The sequence below is a fragment of the Monodelphis domestica genome, chromosome 4, assembly GCF_027887165.1.
Source record: "Monodelphis domestica isolate mMonDom1 chromosome 4, mMonDom1.pri, whole genome shotgun sequence".
NCBI classification, from domain to species: domain Eukaryota; kingdom Metazoa; phylum Chordata; class Mammalia; order Didelphimorphia; family Didelphidae; genus Monodelphis; species Monodelphis domestica.
The window spans coordinates 289,273,415-289,291,297 of record NC_077230.1 but is presented as its reverse complement, the minus strand read 5'-3'; the positions used below and the strand labels follow the sequence as shown (position 1 = coordinate 289,291,297).

At 37.5% G+C, this 17,883-nt stretch overlaps 1 protein-coding gene across 2 annotated transcripts in view; it reads right to left on the bottom strand.

Moving 5' to 3' along the window:
- The window catches only part of MPHOSPH8 (M-phase phosphoprotein 8), a 79,982-nt gene extending 64,410 nt beyond the window's left edge, over nt 1–15,572 (bottom strand). For both annotated transcript variants that reach the window (XM_003341323.4, XM_056794664.1), the window contains exons 1-2: nt 15,214–15,572; nt 6,929–7,084 (exon numbers count right to left, since the gene is read on the bottom strand). In XM_003341323.4, coding sequence (XP_003341371.1) covers nt 6,929–7,084; nt 15,214–15,447 — 390 coding nt within the window. In that variant the 5' untranslated portion in view covers nt 15,448–15,572. The remainder of the gene's footprint in view (nt 1–6,928; nt 7,085–15,213) is intronic.
- Nucleotides 15,573–17,883: the final 2,311 nt, after the last annotated feature.

Genomic DNA, 17,883 nt, shown 5'->3' with positions numbered 1-17,883 from the left:
ATGGGGGGGAGGGGGTATGTGAGGGTATGATTAGAAAGCTTGCCCAAGAAACATGCAAGGGATTAATCAACTTCTGCTTCAAAATTCTGTAAATATACATTTAACCTGCAAATATCTTTTATATAAATACATATATATGTGTGTGTGTATAATCCCTTTAAAACTTCAAAAGTAAAAATTCACAGACTTTTCAAATAGAGACATTGATCTATATATAAATAATGTTTATCCAAACATTGTATTCAGCCTTAATTAACCATACTAAATCCATGGGTAAGTAAGCATTCATACTATAGACTAGACTAGGTTAGATGTATACTTCAACTATAGGAAGAAGCACTTGGTAGATGAAATTCTAAAGTGGGTATTTTGGTCACAAACATTTAGCTACAGTTATATTAAGCCATAATTATAAAATGTGTTTCTGGAACTATTTCCTCTTCCCTATCCTTCTTATTCCTTTCAAGTGAAGGTGATTGCTCAATTTTAGGAGGAAAATTTTGACTTAATCTACAAGATCCCTTATAATAGAGCATAAGCTTCTTTGACTACATGGACTTAATCTTTGTATTCCTAGAAATTTAGGACGATATACATTATATAGTAGCATTCAAACTTAACTAGATTCAACTATTGATAGTCTTCATTCTAATAAAAAATGTTTTAAAAGCTTTCTCAATATTTCCCCACATTATATACTTTTCTAGCTAAAACTTTACCCATTTTTATTTTCTTCTATTGGAGCAGAAATACTCTAGTTCCTGCTCATCAACAGCAATGCTTAAGATGCACAAAGTGATTAATTGTTCATATGGTAACCATTTCAGATCTACCTGCTCTCTGATTTAGCCTACCTTCTTTTAAAGGGATCACAGTCCTTGTGAAGCTTCAGCTTTTTAAAGATACAGTGATAACATTTACCATAAGGTTTTCAACTTGCTGACTTCAAAACTTAATATCCTGTTAAGATACATCTCCATGGCATACATAATTGAGTTAAGATTCGGCCACACTATATCCAACAAAAATATGAAAGCATTCTTAGAAATGTATGCACAGTACATTGTGAAGCATTTGACGAGAGCATGCTATACTAAAATAAATTTCTCACTTAAAAAAATGTTTAAGGTGGCAGCTGGGTAGCTCAGTGGATTGAGAGCCAGGAATAGAGACAGGAGGTCCTGGGTTCAAATCCGGCCTCAGACACTTCCTAGCTGTGACCCTGGGCAAATCACTTAAACTTCATTGCCCAGCCCTTACTGCTCTTCTGTCTTGGAACCAATACATGGTATTGGTTCCAAGACAGAAGGTAAGGGTTTAAAAAAATGTTTAAGGTACCAATTCTAAATTTAATATTATGTGACAAAACCCTCATTGTTGACACACCAAAATCAAAGTTAACAAAGGTGGACCACAGAGTAGTACTGAAAACTGAAAACCATGATGATAAGCAAAGTGGAGAATACTGGGATGAAGGATAAGAGGCAGAAATAGATGTGATACTATCATTTTAATATAATATAAATCACTGAAGAAAACCGGATGAGTGCAAGAAATAAATCAAAAACCTCACATAAGACAAGAAATCATAGTGGTAGGAAACTTGACATTTGCCAAGATAATTCTTTTTGCTAAAAGCAAGACAACTACAAGCACACTAATGCTATTTCTAGGGTCAAATCTAGAATCTATAGAGATTCTACTTCTAGGAATACACTCTAAGAAGATCTTTTGAGAAAAAAATAGAAAGGGCTTTACATTCACCAAAATGCTTAACAGTACTTTCTCCCTCCTTTTAAAGAAATTAATAGAATTCATTTATGTCTGAGTTCCTCCCTCCCATCCTTGCATCTAAAAGGCACTGTCCTCTGGGAAACATATATGTATATATGAATTATGTCTTTCATGTTTCCATTTTTCAATTCATTCTCTAGAGGTATCATTTATAATTTATCTTTGAGAATGAAATCTGAAGCTGTGTATAATGTTCTCTTGGTTCCACTCATTTCACTGTTCATTATCTTATGTAGTTCTTTCCAAGTTTTTTTTTAATTAGCCTGCTCACTGTTTCATATGGTGTAGCAGTATTCCATCCCACTCATATACCATAATTTGTTTAGTCATTCCCCAATTGATGGGAATTCCCCTTCAATTTCCAGTTCTTTGCCACCACTGAGTTACTATAAATATTTTGGAACACATAGCTTCTTTTCCTTTTTTCCTGACCTCCTTGGGAAACAGTACTAGCAATATTAATATTGGGTTTAAGGGTATATGCAGTTTTATAAATCTGGATGTTACTCTGAAATGGTTGGATCAGTTTACAGCTCAACCAATAATGTGTGGTATCCCAATTTCCCACATTTCTTCCAACATGTTATTTTAGCCAATCAAAAGGGTGTGAGATGGTTATCTCATAATTCTTTTGGTGTAATATTTCTCTAATCAATAGTGACTTGGAACATTTTTTCATATATCTATATGTGGCTTTGATTTCTTCACCCCAAAAGTGTCTATGACAGCATTTTTGTGATAGCAAAGAACCATAAACAAACTAGATGTCCAAAGATCAAGAACTGCCTGAACATGAGAAAGCCATGGGAAGTCTTATGAGAAGTGATACAACAACTATAAAAACATTAAGTGCAAGAAAGAATAATCACAAAATAATAAATGAATGTTGTTTACAAACAATAAGCTTAGCCCTTAAAATAAAATATGAGAAGATACTTCACTTCTTTAGGAAGAATGTGTTTTGGGGTTAGGAGTTAGGTTCTACTAGAACATTATGTATATGATATTTTTCAATGTATTGATTTGACTTTAGATGGCTCTGAAGGGGAAAAGGGGGAAAATATGGGGGAGGGGGTATTTAGAGAATGTAAAAACAAAATATAGTAATAAAACTACATTTTTTGAAAAGCAAAGCAGTTAACAATTTCCTGTCTTGCTCTAATGATAATTTCAAGTTCCCCCAAACTGAAGAACTAACAAAGAGAACTGCCATGGAGGAACTGTTGGAAGGTAGAGAAAAATTAAAATGGTATAGTGTGAAAGAATACATAGGCTTCAAACTGCCTGAAATTCTACAAAGTCCTCTCAAGAGAGATAAGAAATTATAAAGAATTAACAACTGAAGACAATCAAATCAACAAGCATTTTTAAAGCACCTATCAGTCCCAGGTACAAAATAATGTGGTGTTAGTGATTAGCAACTGGGGAAATCAGGAGGAAAGATCAATTGAGCTGAGTTTTGAAGGAAACAAGAAAATCAAAGGGATAGATCTGAGGAGGAAGGCATTTCAGGAATGGCAGTGGGAAACAGTCAGGAAGAGATAGAAAAAAGGAAAACTATCCCAAGTGAACAACATCAGTACACAGGTTAGTCCAAAATTAACTTAGATTTTTTTAAAGATATGCATAGCAAGGTCTGGGAAGTAAAGTATCATTATTAATTTGGAGACTAGCTAAATAAACTGTGATACATAAATATAATGTAATATTGCTATGCTGTAAGAAATAATGAATATGTTGAATATAAGAAATAAGAAAAGGTTTACATGATTTTATACAGTGAAATAAAGTAGACAAGAAAACAACATCAACTACAATGTAAATAAAAGAAACAATCACAAAGCAAACAAAAATGAATGTTACAAAATCACAAAAAAAAGCACCGCTCAGGGGCAGCTAGGTAGCTCAGTGGATTGAGAGCCAGGCCTAGAGACGGGAGGTCCCAGGTTCAAATCTGGCCTCAGACACTTCCCAAGTGTGTGACCATGGGCAAGTCACCATTGCCTAGCCCTTACCACTCTTCCTTCTTGGAGTTAATACACAGTATTGACTCCAAGATGGAAGGTAAGGGTTAAAAAAAAAATAAGCACAGCTCCAAATAAAAAATATAAGAAACCTCCTCCTCACTTCTCTGCAGGTATGGAAAAATCCTTAGGCATATTACATTATACTTATTTTCAGACTTACAAATTCTGATCAGGCTAATTTTTTTTCTCTTTTTTCTTTAAATAATACTGTTAGATGGGGTAACTCTCAGGGAGAAGAAAAAGAGAGAAATTCTGGATATAAAAATATTAACAAAAATTCATTTAAAAAACAATAGAGAGACTAGTTCTAAAACACAAAATAAATGGAGGCTAGTAAGAAATGAACAAAAAGGACTGGATTTTTTAGGGGGTTATGTTAGAATAAAAAAGATCAAATAAGTAATAGAACTTCTGATTGGGAATAGGATGATTATAGAAAACAAAGAAAAAGCTAAACTTTTTTTTGTCTTATTCTGTTTTCTTGGCAAAAAGGAATTTTATCCTTGGCCTGGAAAGGTCAATTCAAAAAATGATTAATGAATTAAACTTTGTTACTTAATTATCTAAAGTAATACTACAATCTAAATCCTCATTAAAATTCTCAGAATTTTAGTGTTTGGCTTATATTAGCCCCTAGCTAATCTTCTGATCAAATTCTTAACCATTCAACCCTCTTGTTAAGTCAAGTATAAATTCAATAGTACATTCTGTAAAACCAACTCATTGTTACTATAACATACTGTCCTTCATATGCAATGGTGATGGCTACTGATCTAGTAGAAGCAGAACATAAACTAGAAATTGCTTTTCAAGTGATGGTAATGGGATATATACCAAGTTATCCACATTCTTTCAACCTATATTCCCAATGACCCTGGAGATGATTAGCAATGATTATTTATGCAGTTTGTAACCTGAAAAGAGAGGTTTTTATTTTTTGTGCCTTGATAATACTCATCTCTAGGGATCTATTTGGTGGGAAATTAGACTATAATAAACTTTTTCTAGGATTTCTAACACAATCCAAATAACATTACAAAAAAAGAAATAATGACATTTTGACAGGATATTAAGCACAATTATTGTGGAAACATTTCAAAATAAGCTATATCTGTAAAGATTAATTGTTAAAACAAATATTAAAATAAGTCCCAACTGAGAAAATAAAAATGAGAAGATACTGCATTCAATTGAGGCAAATCTGGTTTGACTTATTTAACTGCTAAATTAACTACTGCAATGAAGAGATCAAAAGATCCCACAATCTGTCTCAGCTAGCAAATACTTGACCTCCTTGCTGTCAAGGGGCTACGACAGTGCTAATTTAACACTGGTTTAAAGCATAATATTTTTTAAGATCTTAAGGAAAATTACATTAGAAGAGAATGAGCAATATAGGCTCATAATGTAGCAAGAAAACAGTAGAGGGGAAAAACAAATTTGCAAAAAGCTTGGTAAAGAACCCAATTAAGTAAAATCATTGGTGTGTTTTAAAGATAAAATTGGAAAAGCAAGAAACTAGCAAAAAATGAATAGGTATATTAACAACTGACATAAATATCTCCTAAATCAATACATCCAACCTTACCCTCATTGTCAAATTCTCTGGGAAGTCCTATAAGAATTATAAAATCAAGACTTCTAGTCAAGGTGACAGTCTGAATAGGAAACAGATTGCCCAACTCCCACCTAACTACTTCCACAAAACCCTGCAATTTGCATCAGTGAATAACAATGGAGAAATCCAAAGAGAAACTACTGTCAGTGACTTCTTTCACCCCAGAAATGCATAAGAGGTCAGCCAGAAGTCTAAGGAGAAAAGGGAGCTTCCAGCAAAGTCAATACCAGATAAGAGTAGCCTCTCAATGTGACAAGAAACTCCAGAGATATTTTTACCTAGCAAGGCTTTGTGTCCAAAGGCAGCAAAAGCAAAGGGCACTTTGAGAAAAACCCAGGGTGGAGACCTTCAAAGTTCTAGAGAGGAGCAAAATTTAGATGATGAAACACCAAGCCCCCAAGGGCTCTGAGCTCCCTACCTAATCCTCTGTCCTAAGAAGCCAGTGAAGGCCCTGAAGATCAAGCACTCTTGAACCTTAGAGTTTGAACCATAGGAGGTGGAAGTCAGGGGAGGAACTCAAAGTGAGAAAAGGGAAGACTATCCCAGACCACTCTGAAAAGGTGCAACATAGGGTCAAGCCTGGCCATCACACAATCCCAAAATTTAGCAACTATAGATGGAGGTGAATAAATCAAAGAAACATCACGTATCAAAAATTTAACCCCCCCCTCAAAGAGTAACAGCATAGCACTGTTAAACATAGAGTAAAATGAAAAATGGACTTCTACCAGGGTTATATATACCAAGAAATGAGGCAAAAACTATTAAAAAAAAAGTAAAGAAAAGCTCTGACTGAAATAATTGGAATGAATAGTTTAAAAGAAAACACAGCAAATATTATTGAAGTAAGAATACCTGAAAATGAGAACAAGCCAAACAGAAATCAATGACTTCATAAGACAAAAAGAAAAATCAGAACAAAATGAAAAGATTGAATCTAATGTCTTTATTTAAACATTTATATGGTTCCTATCTCTAGCCTAAAGGGCAAAAAAAGTTTGTGATCTTATTTTTTACAAGTTATACTTATGTTGTAAGCAAAAGCCAAAATTCACACTGAATGATTATAGTTAATTTTTCACAAGTCTATATATATAAACAACTTAATTTTATGAAATAGCAATAACAAGAACAACAAATTCAAAGGAGAGAACCTTGGACAACAGTTTCAGTATTACTCCCCTTTCCAAAATTTGCTAACAATGAATAAATTAATTTGACATTTCTCTCCACTTCATGATGCTGAAAAGCAATAAACTGTCCAAAAGGTAAGAATGACTTAAAAGAAAAAGTGCCATCTGGATAATTTTTAAATGGGTGTGTAATATATATTTATAATTCTGACAAAAGAATTTTCTTGTAGGATTTTTGGTAAAGTTATTGCTTAGAAATAATACATAGCTATAAGGAAAAGCACAGACAGAACATACAGACAAGCACACACAAAAAAATACATATATATATATATACATATATATATATATAATACCTGTATATCCTTCTTAACAGGCTTAGTTTTGTTATCAAAAATCTTTTTCCTAAATTCAAGAAGAACTTCTTTGCAGTCCTCAAGATGAACTTCTGGCTCCCAAGTATCGTCATCTGAAGTGTATCCTTTCCATCTAACTTTATAAAGAATTTTACCCTGCAATGAGAAATAAAAAAACCTGTATAAAAAAACATGCCAAACCAAAGTTATCTGCTCATTATTCCTTAATAAAATCTCCCACCAAATTATGACTACTTAGTATATGACAAAGGTTGAACTAGAATTCTAATTCTCAATGGAAGTTTCCAACTCTACAGCTGAACAAAAACACTAATATGTTCCATGATGTATTCTAATAAATATTGCAATTCCACAGGCTACATAACATTCAAGGAAACATTTAAGCTATTCAACTAATTCTGATGATCTCTGAGAGGGGGGGTCAGGGTCCATGATAGGTGAAAGGAAATGGGAAGAAATGCCCAGGGCACCCTAAACTCTTATCAGAATCTTACTACATAGTTAATGAGTTTCATTTCTCTCAAGAGAGAATGGAATCATATCTGAACCTGAACCAAACTAGAGATAATACCCCTACTCTTGACACCAAGACTCAGAACAAGGTCTCTCTAGTTGAACCTGCTATGTGCTCCCTCTTTATAATAAGTTCACCCCAATACCCAAGTTTCTAATCAACTAATGGCTAACCACTCTGTCTGAGGTGGTATCCCTTACTTTTCCCTCTCCCTCCCAAAGGACTACGCATCATTTCTTATTACACAATTTTTCTAAGTCTCCATCAAAGCATATTTTATCATTTTATGTTGTCCCTCCTTCATTGTTTTCCTCCTCTAGCATTTACGGATTTAGTGCTAATAAAAGTAATATATTAATTATTCCTAATCAACAAACATTTATCAAGCAATCACTGTGTGCAAAAGCAGTGTCTTAGGTGATGGAGGATATAAATAAAGTTTAGGTTAAGTCATAGTTACCATCATCATAGAGGCTAATATTGTTTAATCTCAAAAACGCTGATGTCCTTAATTAATTTGTGAAACAAGTATACAAAGTATCTTCATATCTTGAAAGGTTTAAAGTACACTATAGAAAGTAAGATATTTTTCTTGAATGTTATTAAATTTCTATGAAATTATTCATGTTTTAAAAAGCTTGCTTCTTCAAATTAATAAAGTTAATATTTTGCAAGTATAAACAAACCAACTACTTAATGAAGTAACTTAATGAACAGAGGACTTGGAAGAAGGAACCTAGATTCAAGGAGTGGCTCTACTTAACCTTGTGAATTACTTCTTAAATATATACATACATATAAACATTTGTACACATTTTAAATTTATTTTTAAAGAACTTGATTGATGTCAGACCTGAAATCCTTAACTAGGCAAATTTAAGTTGCATTTGACTTGAAGCTTGTAATTTAATTATAAATAAGACACACACACAGAGCCCCATGTTTCCTTTACTACTCTTAATTATCTTTTATTTCTTTTCTTACCCTTCCCTTCAGGTTTCCTTTTTTCTATCTTCTTCCCTGCCACTTAAAGTATTCTGTACTTGGCTTCCTAGTTATGAGCATCATTTGGGCATCATTCCTGTTAACTATTTCTCCCTCCCTGCCGTCCCCTCAACCATCTGCTGAGCTTCCATTCCAAATATGTCTGTGACAATATGAGAATTGTAAAATCAACACTCCTGGTCAAGGTGACAGTCTGAATAAAGGCAGATTGCTCATCTCCCACCTAACTATGCTAACAAAATCCTGCAATTTACACCAGAGTGAATAATGATCAAGAAATCCAATGAAAAAACTACAGTCAGCATATTCTTTCACTCAAAACAATGTACAAGAGGTCAGCCAGAAATATGTGTAGAAAAGGGAGATTCCAGCAAAGTCACTTAATCTCCCTGAGCCTCAGTTTCCTCATTTGTAAAACATTGATAGTCATAGCATAACAGAGTTGTTGAACCTCTAATAATGTATGTAAAATGCTTAGTAAACTTTAAAGTGCTTTAGATATATCAAATATCATTATTATACTGATGCTATAATAGAACATTGCAAGAAACATTTGGGAACGATCCCAATATGGGAAGTCCTTCAACAAGAAACAAATGATAGACTAGAAAAGTAATAAGAAGTCCTAGAGAATTATTTTAGGACAGAGCAAAGTTTCAGTGACTAGCTTGGATTTGGGAAGCTATTAAGTATCTGGGGCAAAATCATAACCCAGGTCTTCCTGACTTCAGGCTCAATCTTTTACCCACTATATCACTCTGCATCTAGCGCTTTATTGGCATTAAAATGTCATACTATTATAGTGTATTATAATATATCTTGTAATTCTGCTAATTTGGGATTTTCTGAAACACTGATCAATAAGAGATGCTGCATAGGCACTCAATGCTAAAGAAAATAAGCACAAGAATCATAAACACTTTCTCAAGTACATTTAACTAAATGGAAACATAAACTTGGTTTTGTTGTTAGTACTGTAGAGGAATGCTAATGATTCTTTGATTTTTTTAGCCTGCAACTCTACTGTAGTTTCTCTCAATTAATTTCTTCAATGGAGGGTTTTCAAAGTAGACCATCACATTCACCTGCAAAAAGGGATATGCCAATGTTCTTATTTTTTAATTTTCTTGTCTTATTTAAAATTCTATCAAATAGGGAACAGCCAGGTGGCTCAGTGGATTGAGAGCCAAGCTGAGAGACAGAGTTCCTAGGTTCAAATGTGACCTCAGATATTTCCCAGATGTGTCACCCTGGGGAATTCAACCCCCACATTGCCTAGCCCCACAGTCTTCTGCCTTAGAATGGACATACAGTATTGATTCTAAGAAGAAAGTTAAGGGTTAAAAAAAATAAAATTCTACCAAATAATAGTCGGAGGTGTCATGGAATTCATCTGGGCAACATTGGGTCTATAGGCAAAGAGCCAACTAAAAACAAACATAACAGTTATATTAGGAGTAGTAAACAGCTAGCAACCCAACTCCCACATATAAATTGTTCTCAGGTTACTTTCTCATATGTCTATCTGTTTCATGTAACTATAGCCAAGGCTGGCTCTGTGCTGGCAGCTGCTCTGAAGGTTTAAAATAACAGTTAAGTGGAGTAATATTCAATAAATATAAGGAAGCAAGTCCAATAGTTATAATAAAAGATATTAAAAAATTTTATTTTATATTGATCAAGTTAAAAACAATTTTATATTCCCTTATACAAAATTGCATATATTCCCTAATGCATCAAGACCTGAATTCAAACACTTCAAACCAAGATCAACTTATGATATTTGTTAAGTACCTTTCTTAGTTTTACTATATGAAACTTCCAATATGCTTTTAAACCAAATTCCAAGAATCATGAGAAAAATTGCACTATTTTATCCAGCAAACACACGTACTTTAAATTCAGTAGTATAAGCTGACATTTATATAGCACTTTATACTTCACAAAATACCTCACCTATATTGACAATAGCAATGTTGTCCCTAATTTAAAGATGGAAAACTGAGATTAAGACAGTTTAAATGTCACATAACTAATAAGTTGGACAGAGAAAATTTAAACTTGCGTCTTCCATCTCTGAATCCAAGGAATAAATGTTCTTTCCACTACCCAATAACTGTTCCAAAAGCAATTTGATAAAAAGTCTCATTGTAACTTTGGATTTTAATATACTATATAGTTCAAATCATGTATCCCCCCAAGATATTAAAACAAATTCTACAGTGAGTCTGATAGAATAAAATATATTTACCAGCATTCACTTATTCAGGAATGAAATGTGAAATGCAATCAAATGAATATGAGGTTACTAAAAAGAGACTTCTAGAACTCAGTGAAGTGAACAAATTTTGTTAGTAAAATTTGTATGTGTTTGATACTATAGATTCATACAATCTTTAAAAAACAAACAAACATCAGTTCTAAGACATAAGAGTGGCAAGGGCTAGGCAATAGGGCTTAAGTGACTTGCCCAGGGTCAAGCAGCTAATAAATGTTTGAGGTCAAATTTGAACCCAGGTCCTTCCAACTCTAGTCCTGGTGCTCCATCCACTGTGCTACCTAGTTGTCCATCCACATCTCTTTTTGAATGAGATGTCTGAATATGTGGACTTTAAAAATACTATATGCTTTGGGGGCAGCTGGGTGGCTCAGTGGATTGAGAGCCAGGCCTAGAGAGGAACCTAGGAGGTCCTAGGTTCAAATCTGGCTTCAGACACCTCCCAGCTGTGTGACCCTGGGCAAGTCACTTAACACCCATTGCCTAGCCCTTACCACTCATCTGCCTTGGAGCTAACAGACAGTATTGACTCCAAGATGGAAGGTAAGGGTTTAAAAAAAAATACCATATGCTTTAAAAACACTTTCCAGACTTCTGTTGACAGAACCAACCATCTCTTGGTCCCAGGCTCTCTCAGAATGACATCACTTTTCTTTTCTCTTTTTCATTCAACAAGTTGTCATTATCTCCCCAATTTAGCTAGCATCTGCTTTTGCTTTCTTTCCTCCTGTCCTAGCTTCTCATTCAAGTCCTCCCCTCTTCTTTCCCAGAATTCCTTCCTATAACAATCTCCTAGTAGGTTTCTAAGGCCTTAATGTCTCTCCCCTATCTTACTTTTCTGAAAGGTTCCTGAGTCATAGTCATAACACATGGATCTCACCACAGTACTTTTCTGCTCAAAAGTCTTCTGTGGTAAGCATTCCCTGCTACTAAATAAACAACAAACTCATCTGCTTGGCATTTAATGCCCTCCATAATCTGATTCCCAAACTACCTTGAAGAGGCTTCCAGTCAGACTAGACTACTCTACTTCAGTCAGTCAGTCAGTCAGTCAAGTCAAAAAACATTAAACATCTGCTCAATCCAACACTGTGCTAACACCAGAAGAGGCAAATGATGAGCTTTCAAGGAATTCACAATCTAATGGAAGAGACACTACATAAACATATGCAAAAAAAAGCTATGGACAGGGTAAACAGAAAATAATCGAGAAGGAAGGCACTAGAATTTAGAGGGGTTGGGGAAACTTTCTGTAAAAGATGGGATTTTAATTGGAGCTTAAAAGAAGCTAGGAGGTGGAGAGGAGAGAGAGTGTTCCAGACATGAAGAACAGACAGAAAATACCTAGAGAAGAGAGACGATAGAATGTCCTGTTCATTAGGCACCCAGAGGGGCCAGTGTCCCTAGATCAAAGAGTAAGTAGCAGGGACTAAGTACCAAGAAGACAGGAAGTTAGGAGGGGGCTAAGTTAGAAAGGGCTTTGAATACTAAACAGAGCATTTTGATTTGTCCCTGGAGGAAATAGGGAGCCCCTGGAGTACATAAGAGTGAGAGATGACAGTGAGTCATGCTTTAGGAAAATCACTTTAGTGGCTGATTGGAGGATGGACTAGAGTGGGGAGAGACATGAGGCAGGCAGACCCACCTACAGGCTATTACTATAGTGAGGAGATGAGGGCTTTCACCAACAGTGTAATGACACTGTCAGAGGATAGAAGGGGGGTAAGATGTTGAAAAGGTAAAATGAATGGATTGGATATGGGAGATAAAAGAAAATGAGGAATCAAGAATGACATCTCCATTGCAAGCAGTGAAGAATAGAAGGATGGAAGTACTCTCCTTATAAAAGGAAAACTTAGTTTAATAAGCAGGAGAGTTTAGTGGGAAAGATAATTATTTTTGTTTTGGAAATGTTGATTTTTAAGTGTCCATGGATATCCAGTTTGAGATGTCTGGAAGGCAGTTTGCATTGGAGGCTGACAAACGGGCAGGAATGATAGATAAGTAGGAGAGAATCATCACTTTTTGTGGATCCTATCCCATCTCCTTTTTGCTGATGATATGATATGTATCTGGAATGATTTCCCATATTTCTAGCCTGCTGAACACTTCCCTTACTTTAAAAGTCAACTCGGATGACATTTCCTCCATGAACCCATCCTTCCTTGATCATCATCCTACAACAAACATTTATCAAGCATCTGTTTGTCTTTCCTTTGACTCTTTCCTCATTCTAATCCCTTCCCTTGCTATACCATCTCCTAGTTGTATTTCTCTAGTTCAGTAAAACTCCCACAAGGATTTTTCCTTTCAATAAATTCATAGTACTTACAGTCTTGTACTATTCATCTGGTTTTTTGACATCTCATAATTGCCTTGTAAAAAGTGAGCAGTGCCAACAACTCCAAAAGGCAATTCTTTTGAAGCATACATACATCTTTTGTGGCACACATTTCAGTTCCCTTGAAAGGCAAGTCATAGTACATAGTACATAGGTGTTCAACATATGACTGATGGTTAAAAGGGTAAGAAGAAATTATATTAACATAGAAACGCTGAAAATTATTTTGTATTGTCTCTTACTAAATGATTCATTAAATATGATGCTCTGTTTGTGAAGAGGACCTAGTATACTTCTGTAGGCCTTTTAAAGCAGTATATAAATGTGGCCTACTATTATTACTCCAACAAATAGCTGAATGACTGATCAGGCAATATGATTTAGGAAGATTGAGAATTATGAATACCTAGGTTCAAGTCTTCTGTCTAATATGTATTAGCTGTGTTACCACAAGCATGTTGCAACCTTTATGAGCCAGTTTCCTCATCTATAAAAAGAAGGTGATAATAACAACGTACCTTACAGGTTTGTTGTGAGACAGATTAGAACAGAATTACGATTCTCAATCTATTCTACTTTGCTAATCTTCCCACATACTTGTAGTTCCTTGATTTCATGCTCCCATTCCTTATTTTGATTATAACACTGAAGCATAAGGTTTTTTAGGTATTAGTGTATAAGTAATCAGCAACAAAAATAATTACATAAATATGAGTACATCCCCTAAATTTTCTATTATAAAGATTAATATTATCAGCAAACTGTGTATCTTCCTATACTCAAGGTACAAGATATGTATATATATACAAATACGAAGAGGTTTAAAACAGTTCAATGGAACCAAGACAATCAAAGAAGAGAGAACTGGCATACAAGACAGCATAACAGAATTAAATGAGTGTTCCGGAAAAAAAAACCCTATAAGAAATGGAGTGGGGGTGGGGAGATAATCAATAATCACTGCTGGATTCGGCTAGTCTGTCATTTTAAACTAAAGACTAAGATTCTCTTTTCCCCTGTTAATAGTAATTTGTTTATACAGGCTTTTCCTAAATACTTTCAACACTCTGACTTCTCAAAACATATACCAAGGCACCAGTGCATCCCATCCTACAGACAAATACTACTGTCATCATTTTCCACTCCTCTCTCATCATATACTATTTTAAAAGTAATCAAATCTTCCTGTGCTCAGAGCCCTTAACATTCAGCTTTAGTCCTGATCCAGGCCTTAAATTTCATGTCTTAACTACACTAACCCCACCCCCACCATGAGACTCCTTATTTGTATTCTAATTCCAATCTATTCCATTCGGCAAGTGAAAAGGTCTTTAAGTCTTATTAAACTGTCAACTCACTCACCCCATCCACCAAAGCTAAAGGGGTCGCCGTATAAATTTCTAACTGCCAACACCTCTCCCTCCACCACGTACTAATGCACCCTTACAGTGAATGGTATCTCCACAGCAAACCTCACTTCCATTTCACTGGCTCACGTGAACTAGTCAATCAACTAGAATTTTATTAAGCGCTTATTATGCGCAGAGCACAGTACTAATGGCTGGAGATTCTAAAGTCCCCAAATAATAACAATAGCCCCAGCTCTCAATGAGCTCACAGTCGAATGCCTCTGGCCAGAAATGACCTCAGCCCTCTGCTGGACACTCACCTCAGTCTAGAGAAAAAGCACATAGGCCCAATCCTAGTAGCTCAGGCCACCCAAGCAATTTCTCCGCTCCCACGCCCCCAAAGCCTAGACAGGGCTGCGCCAACGTCAGACCTGCAAGGTGGGCTTCCGGGGCTGAGAGGGTGGATAGAGATGGGCGTCGACAGGACGCCGGAGAGCTTTAAAGGTGGGAAACCTCAGAGGAGGTGAAAGCAGGCCGATCTGTTGGTACCCTCCTGGGCCTGAGCCGGGAGCGTGTTGCCTTCCCTGGGAGTCCGGGCCCTCGGCGAGGGGTCAGGGCCGACAACTGCCATCCCCTGCCCAAAGCATAGCCCCAAGGGCCTGAGAGCAAGGGTCAGCTCCTTCCTTAGGATCTGCAATGGGAGGGAACCTGGCCCGAATGGGACGCCGCCCGGGTCCCATAGGCTCCAGGATCTCCCTCTCCCTCGCTCTCACTCACCCCCTCGGTCTTCACGTCCAGGATCTTCTCCACCTCGAACACATCTTCTCCGTCTTCCTCGCTCTCCCCTAAGGCCTCGGCCGCCTGCATGACGTCGTCCTTCTCCAAGCCTCCCGCTTCTTCTGCTACTCCTCCCGACGCGTCCTCGCTACAGCTATCAGAGCCCGACGCCGCAGTAGCGGCAGCGGTAGCGGTACTGACAGCGCCCCCGCTCGCGCCAATCGCTGCCGCCATGATGTAGGAATTTCAAACCGCCAGAGGAAAAGTGGCTGCGACACACGCCTCTCCGGGGTATCTCGCGGGGCAGCGGCCGTCACCAATTGGCTTTGACGGACGAGCCACGCCATAGCGACCGGACACCAATGGGAGCGATTCCACCGCCCAGGAGGGGCGATTCTCCAGAGCCAATCATCGTGCACGCTGATGGAACGGAGGGAGGGAAGGTCTGGCTGCGAAACACGGTGGTTGAAGGTGGAGCTAGGGGAGTGCTAGGGGAGGGCGGAAGGGGTTGAAGGTTTACTGTATGTAGGTAAAGGAAAGGGAAGCCGAGCCTGGGAGTTTTTAAGGTTGGGGAAGGGAAGGAAATAAGACTTTCGCTAAGTAGCTTCTTGAGGAAAGGGGGTGGGCAGAGGGTGGGGACTTGGGAGTCCGAGATGAAGGTTTAGTGGGCCCGGCTCTGGATCTCAGGAAGCGAGAGAAAGAGGGGCTGCGCTCGTCCTAGGTGAATGGGGTTTGAGGGGCGTCGGCCAGGTTTGGGAAGCCAGTCAAACTGTTCGCCTCTCGGGATTGAGGGGTATGGCCTCCCTCACTAGGGCTTTGGAGGTCCTGCTATCTGGATGATCAGTTTTTTCCGAACCCTACTCTTGTCTTCTCTCTCTGGAGTCATAGTATTCCACTTAGCGCTTCTCTGTGGATTCGTACCCAGGAAATTTAAAATATTTCATCTTTCTAATTCCAAGATCATCCTAGAAACGCTATGCGTGTTGCCCACTTCGAACTCCTTAACTTGATCCCAAATACACATCCCTAACGTCTAAAAGCATCAAGATGACCTGAGAAATAAGACCACCTTTGCCTATTGAAGAAAACGGGTTCAGGGTCAAAAGTAGGACCTGAGAACGAGATCAGGAATGGCTTAGGGTGAATCATTGCAATTTATATTCATTTGCCATGTTAACTTGGAAATAATACAGAACTACCAAGGTAGTTAGAAAAACCACTCTTTAATCAGGAACAGGGATAAGTCCAACATTTGGCAGCCACACGGAGCCCAGCGCCAAAATCTACACAAGACCTGCACCCTAGAGACTGGGAGCGTATCTCTGGGAAAAGACACCCCCCTAGATGCCAGCTCCGAAGAGGGACAGAGCTTGGGGGTCTCTCATACCCTCTGGAGAACTGGGTATGGCAAGCCTGCATAGACAGGTCTGCAGCCAGCCTCAGGGGTAGCAGGGAGCCCTCAACTATAACAATTACAAAAGAAAGGGTCAAACTAAGCTGGGCTTCCAGAGAGAACTTTAACATAATAAAAGAAGCTTCTAAAACAAAGGCACTCAATTTTTACTATGTCCACTGATCCCTCCCACACAAGGGTACCAAACAGTTTTAAAGTCTATAGTTCCAATCCAAAACAGGTGTGCCTAGCACTGGGGTTTCTAAAAGGACAGGGGTAAAATTGAGGTATCCAAAATTTCCCCTCGACAGCCACAAGTGTAATAAATTATTAAAATGATAATACTGTCCAGTGTCATCAATATTGAGGCAGGGATGGTTGTGGAAGTTGGTTTGTTTTTCCTTAGGACCTTCACTTGGCTAAACCTTTTAAAAAATGGTAATATTTTGAGAATTGGCAGTGATAGGAGCCTGGTAATTCAATTCCACAAATATTTATTAAAATGCCTAGGAAGTATAAGCAGTGTGTTTTGCCCTTAATTTATCAATTCAAATAACCAAGTAAAGTCAGCCAATAGCATCTATTATGTGCCTGCTATATAATGGTTATTGACTAATCTCTGGGAATATAAAGAAAAGAGTCCCTGCTTTCAACTAACTATTTGTGTACAATTATTTGTATATTCAAACAAGATATATGCAGAATATATTGGAGTAATAGAGGGAAGTATTAGTATTAAGAGGGATTCCTTAAGGCTTTATGAAGCTTCCTCGAACCCACGAGAAGCCTCAAGATAGGAAGATAGAGGAAGGATAGAAGTTCTGTATGCCGCGAGGGGGGGGTGGCAGAGTCAAATTAGAGATATGAGGTGGCAGGAATGAGTCAGAAATCCAGGCCTTATTAATTATCAAGGAGCCACAGCAAAAACTCCGATCAGGGGACTACTCAGAAGGCTTATACCCGTCCCAAGATCCAAATTTAATACCACACAGGTCAGAGACATGATAGAGAAAAGAAAGTGCCTGGCCAAAGGCCAGGTGGGAGAGGTAGATAAGGAAAGGAATCAAAGATGGAGCAAGGACAGGCATCAGTGAGAGCTGAGATCTAAGTGAGGAAGAGAGAAGAGGGAAGAGAGGGCGGAGCCTGCTGTGGCCCAGTATTTAATCTCTTTGATATGACATAATACATAGGGATGATTATCATTGGTTAATGACAAGGTATAGGTGTGGTTTCTCTTAGCCAGGTGAGCACACTGTTTTCCCACCTAACCTGGGGGA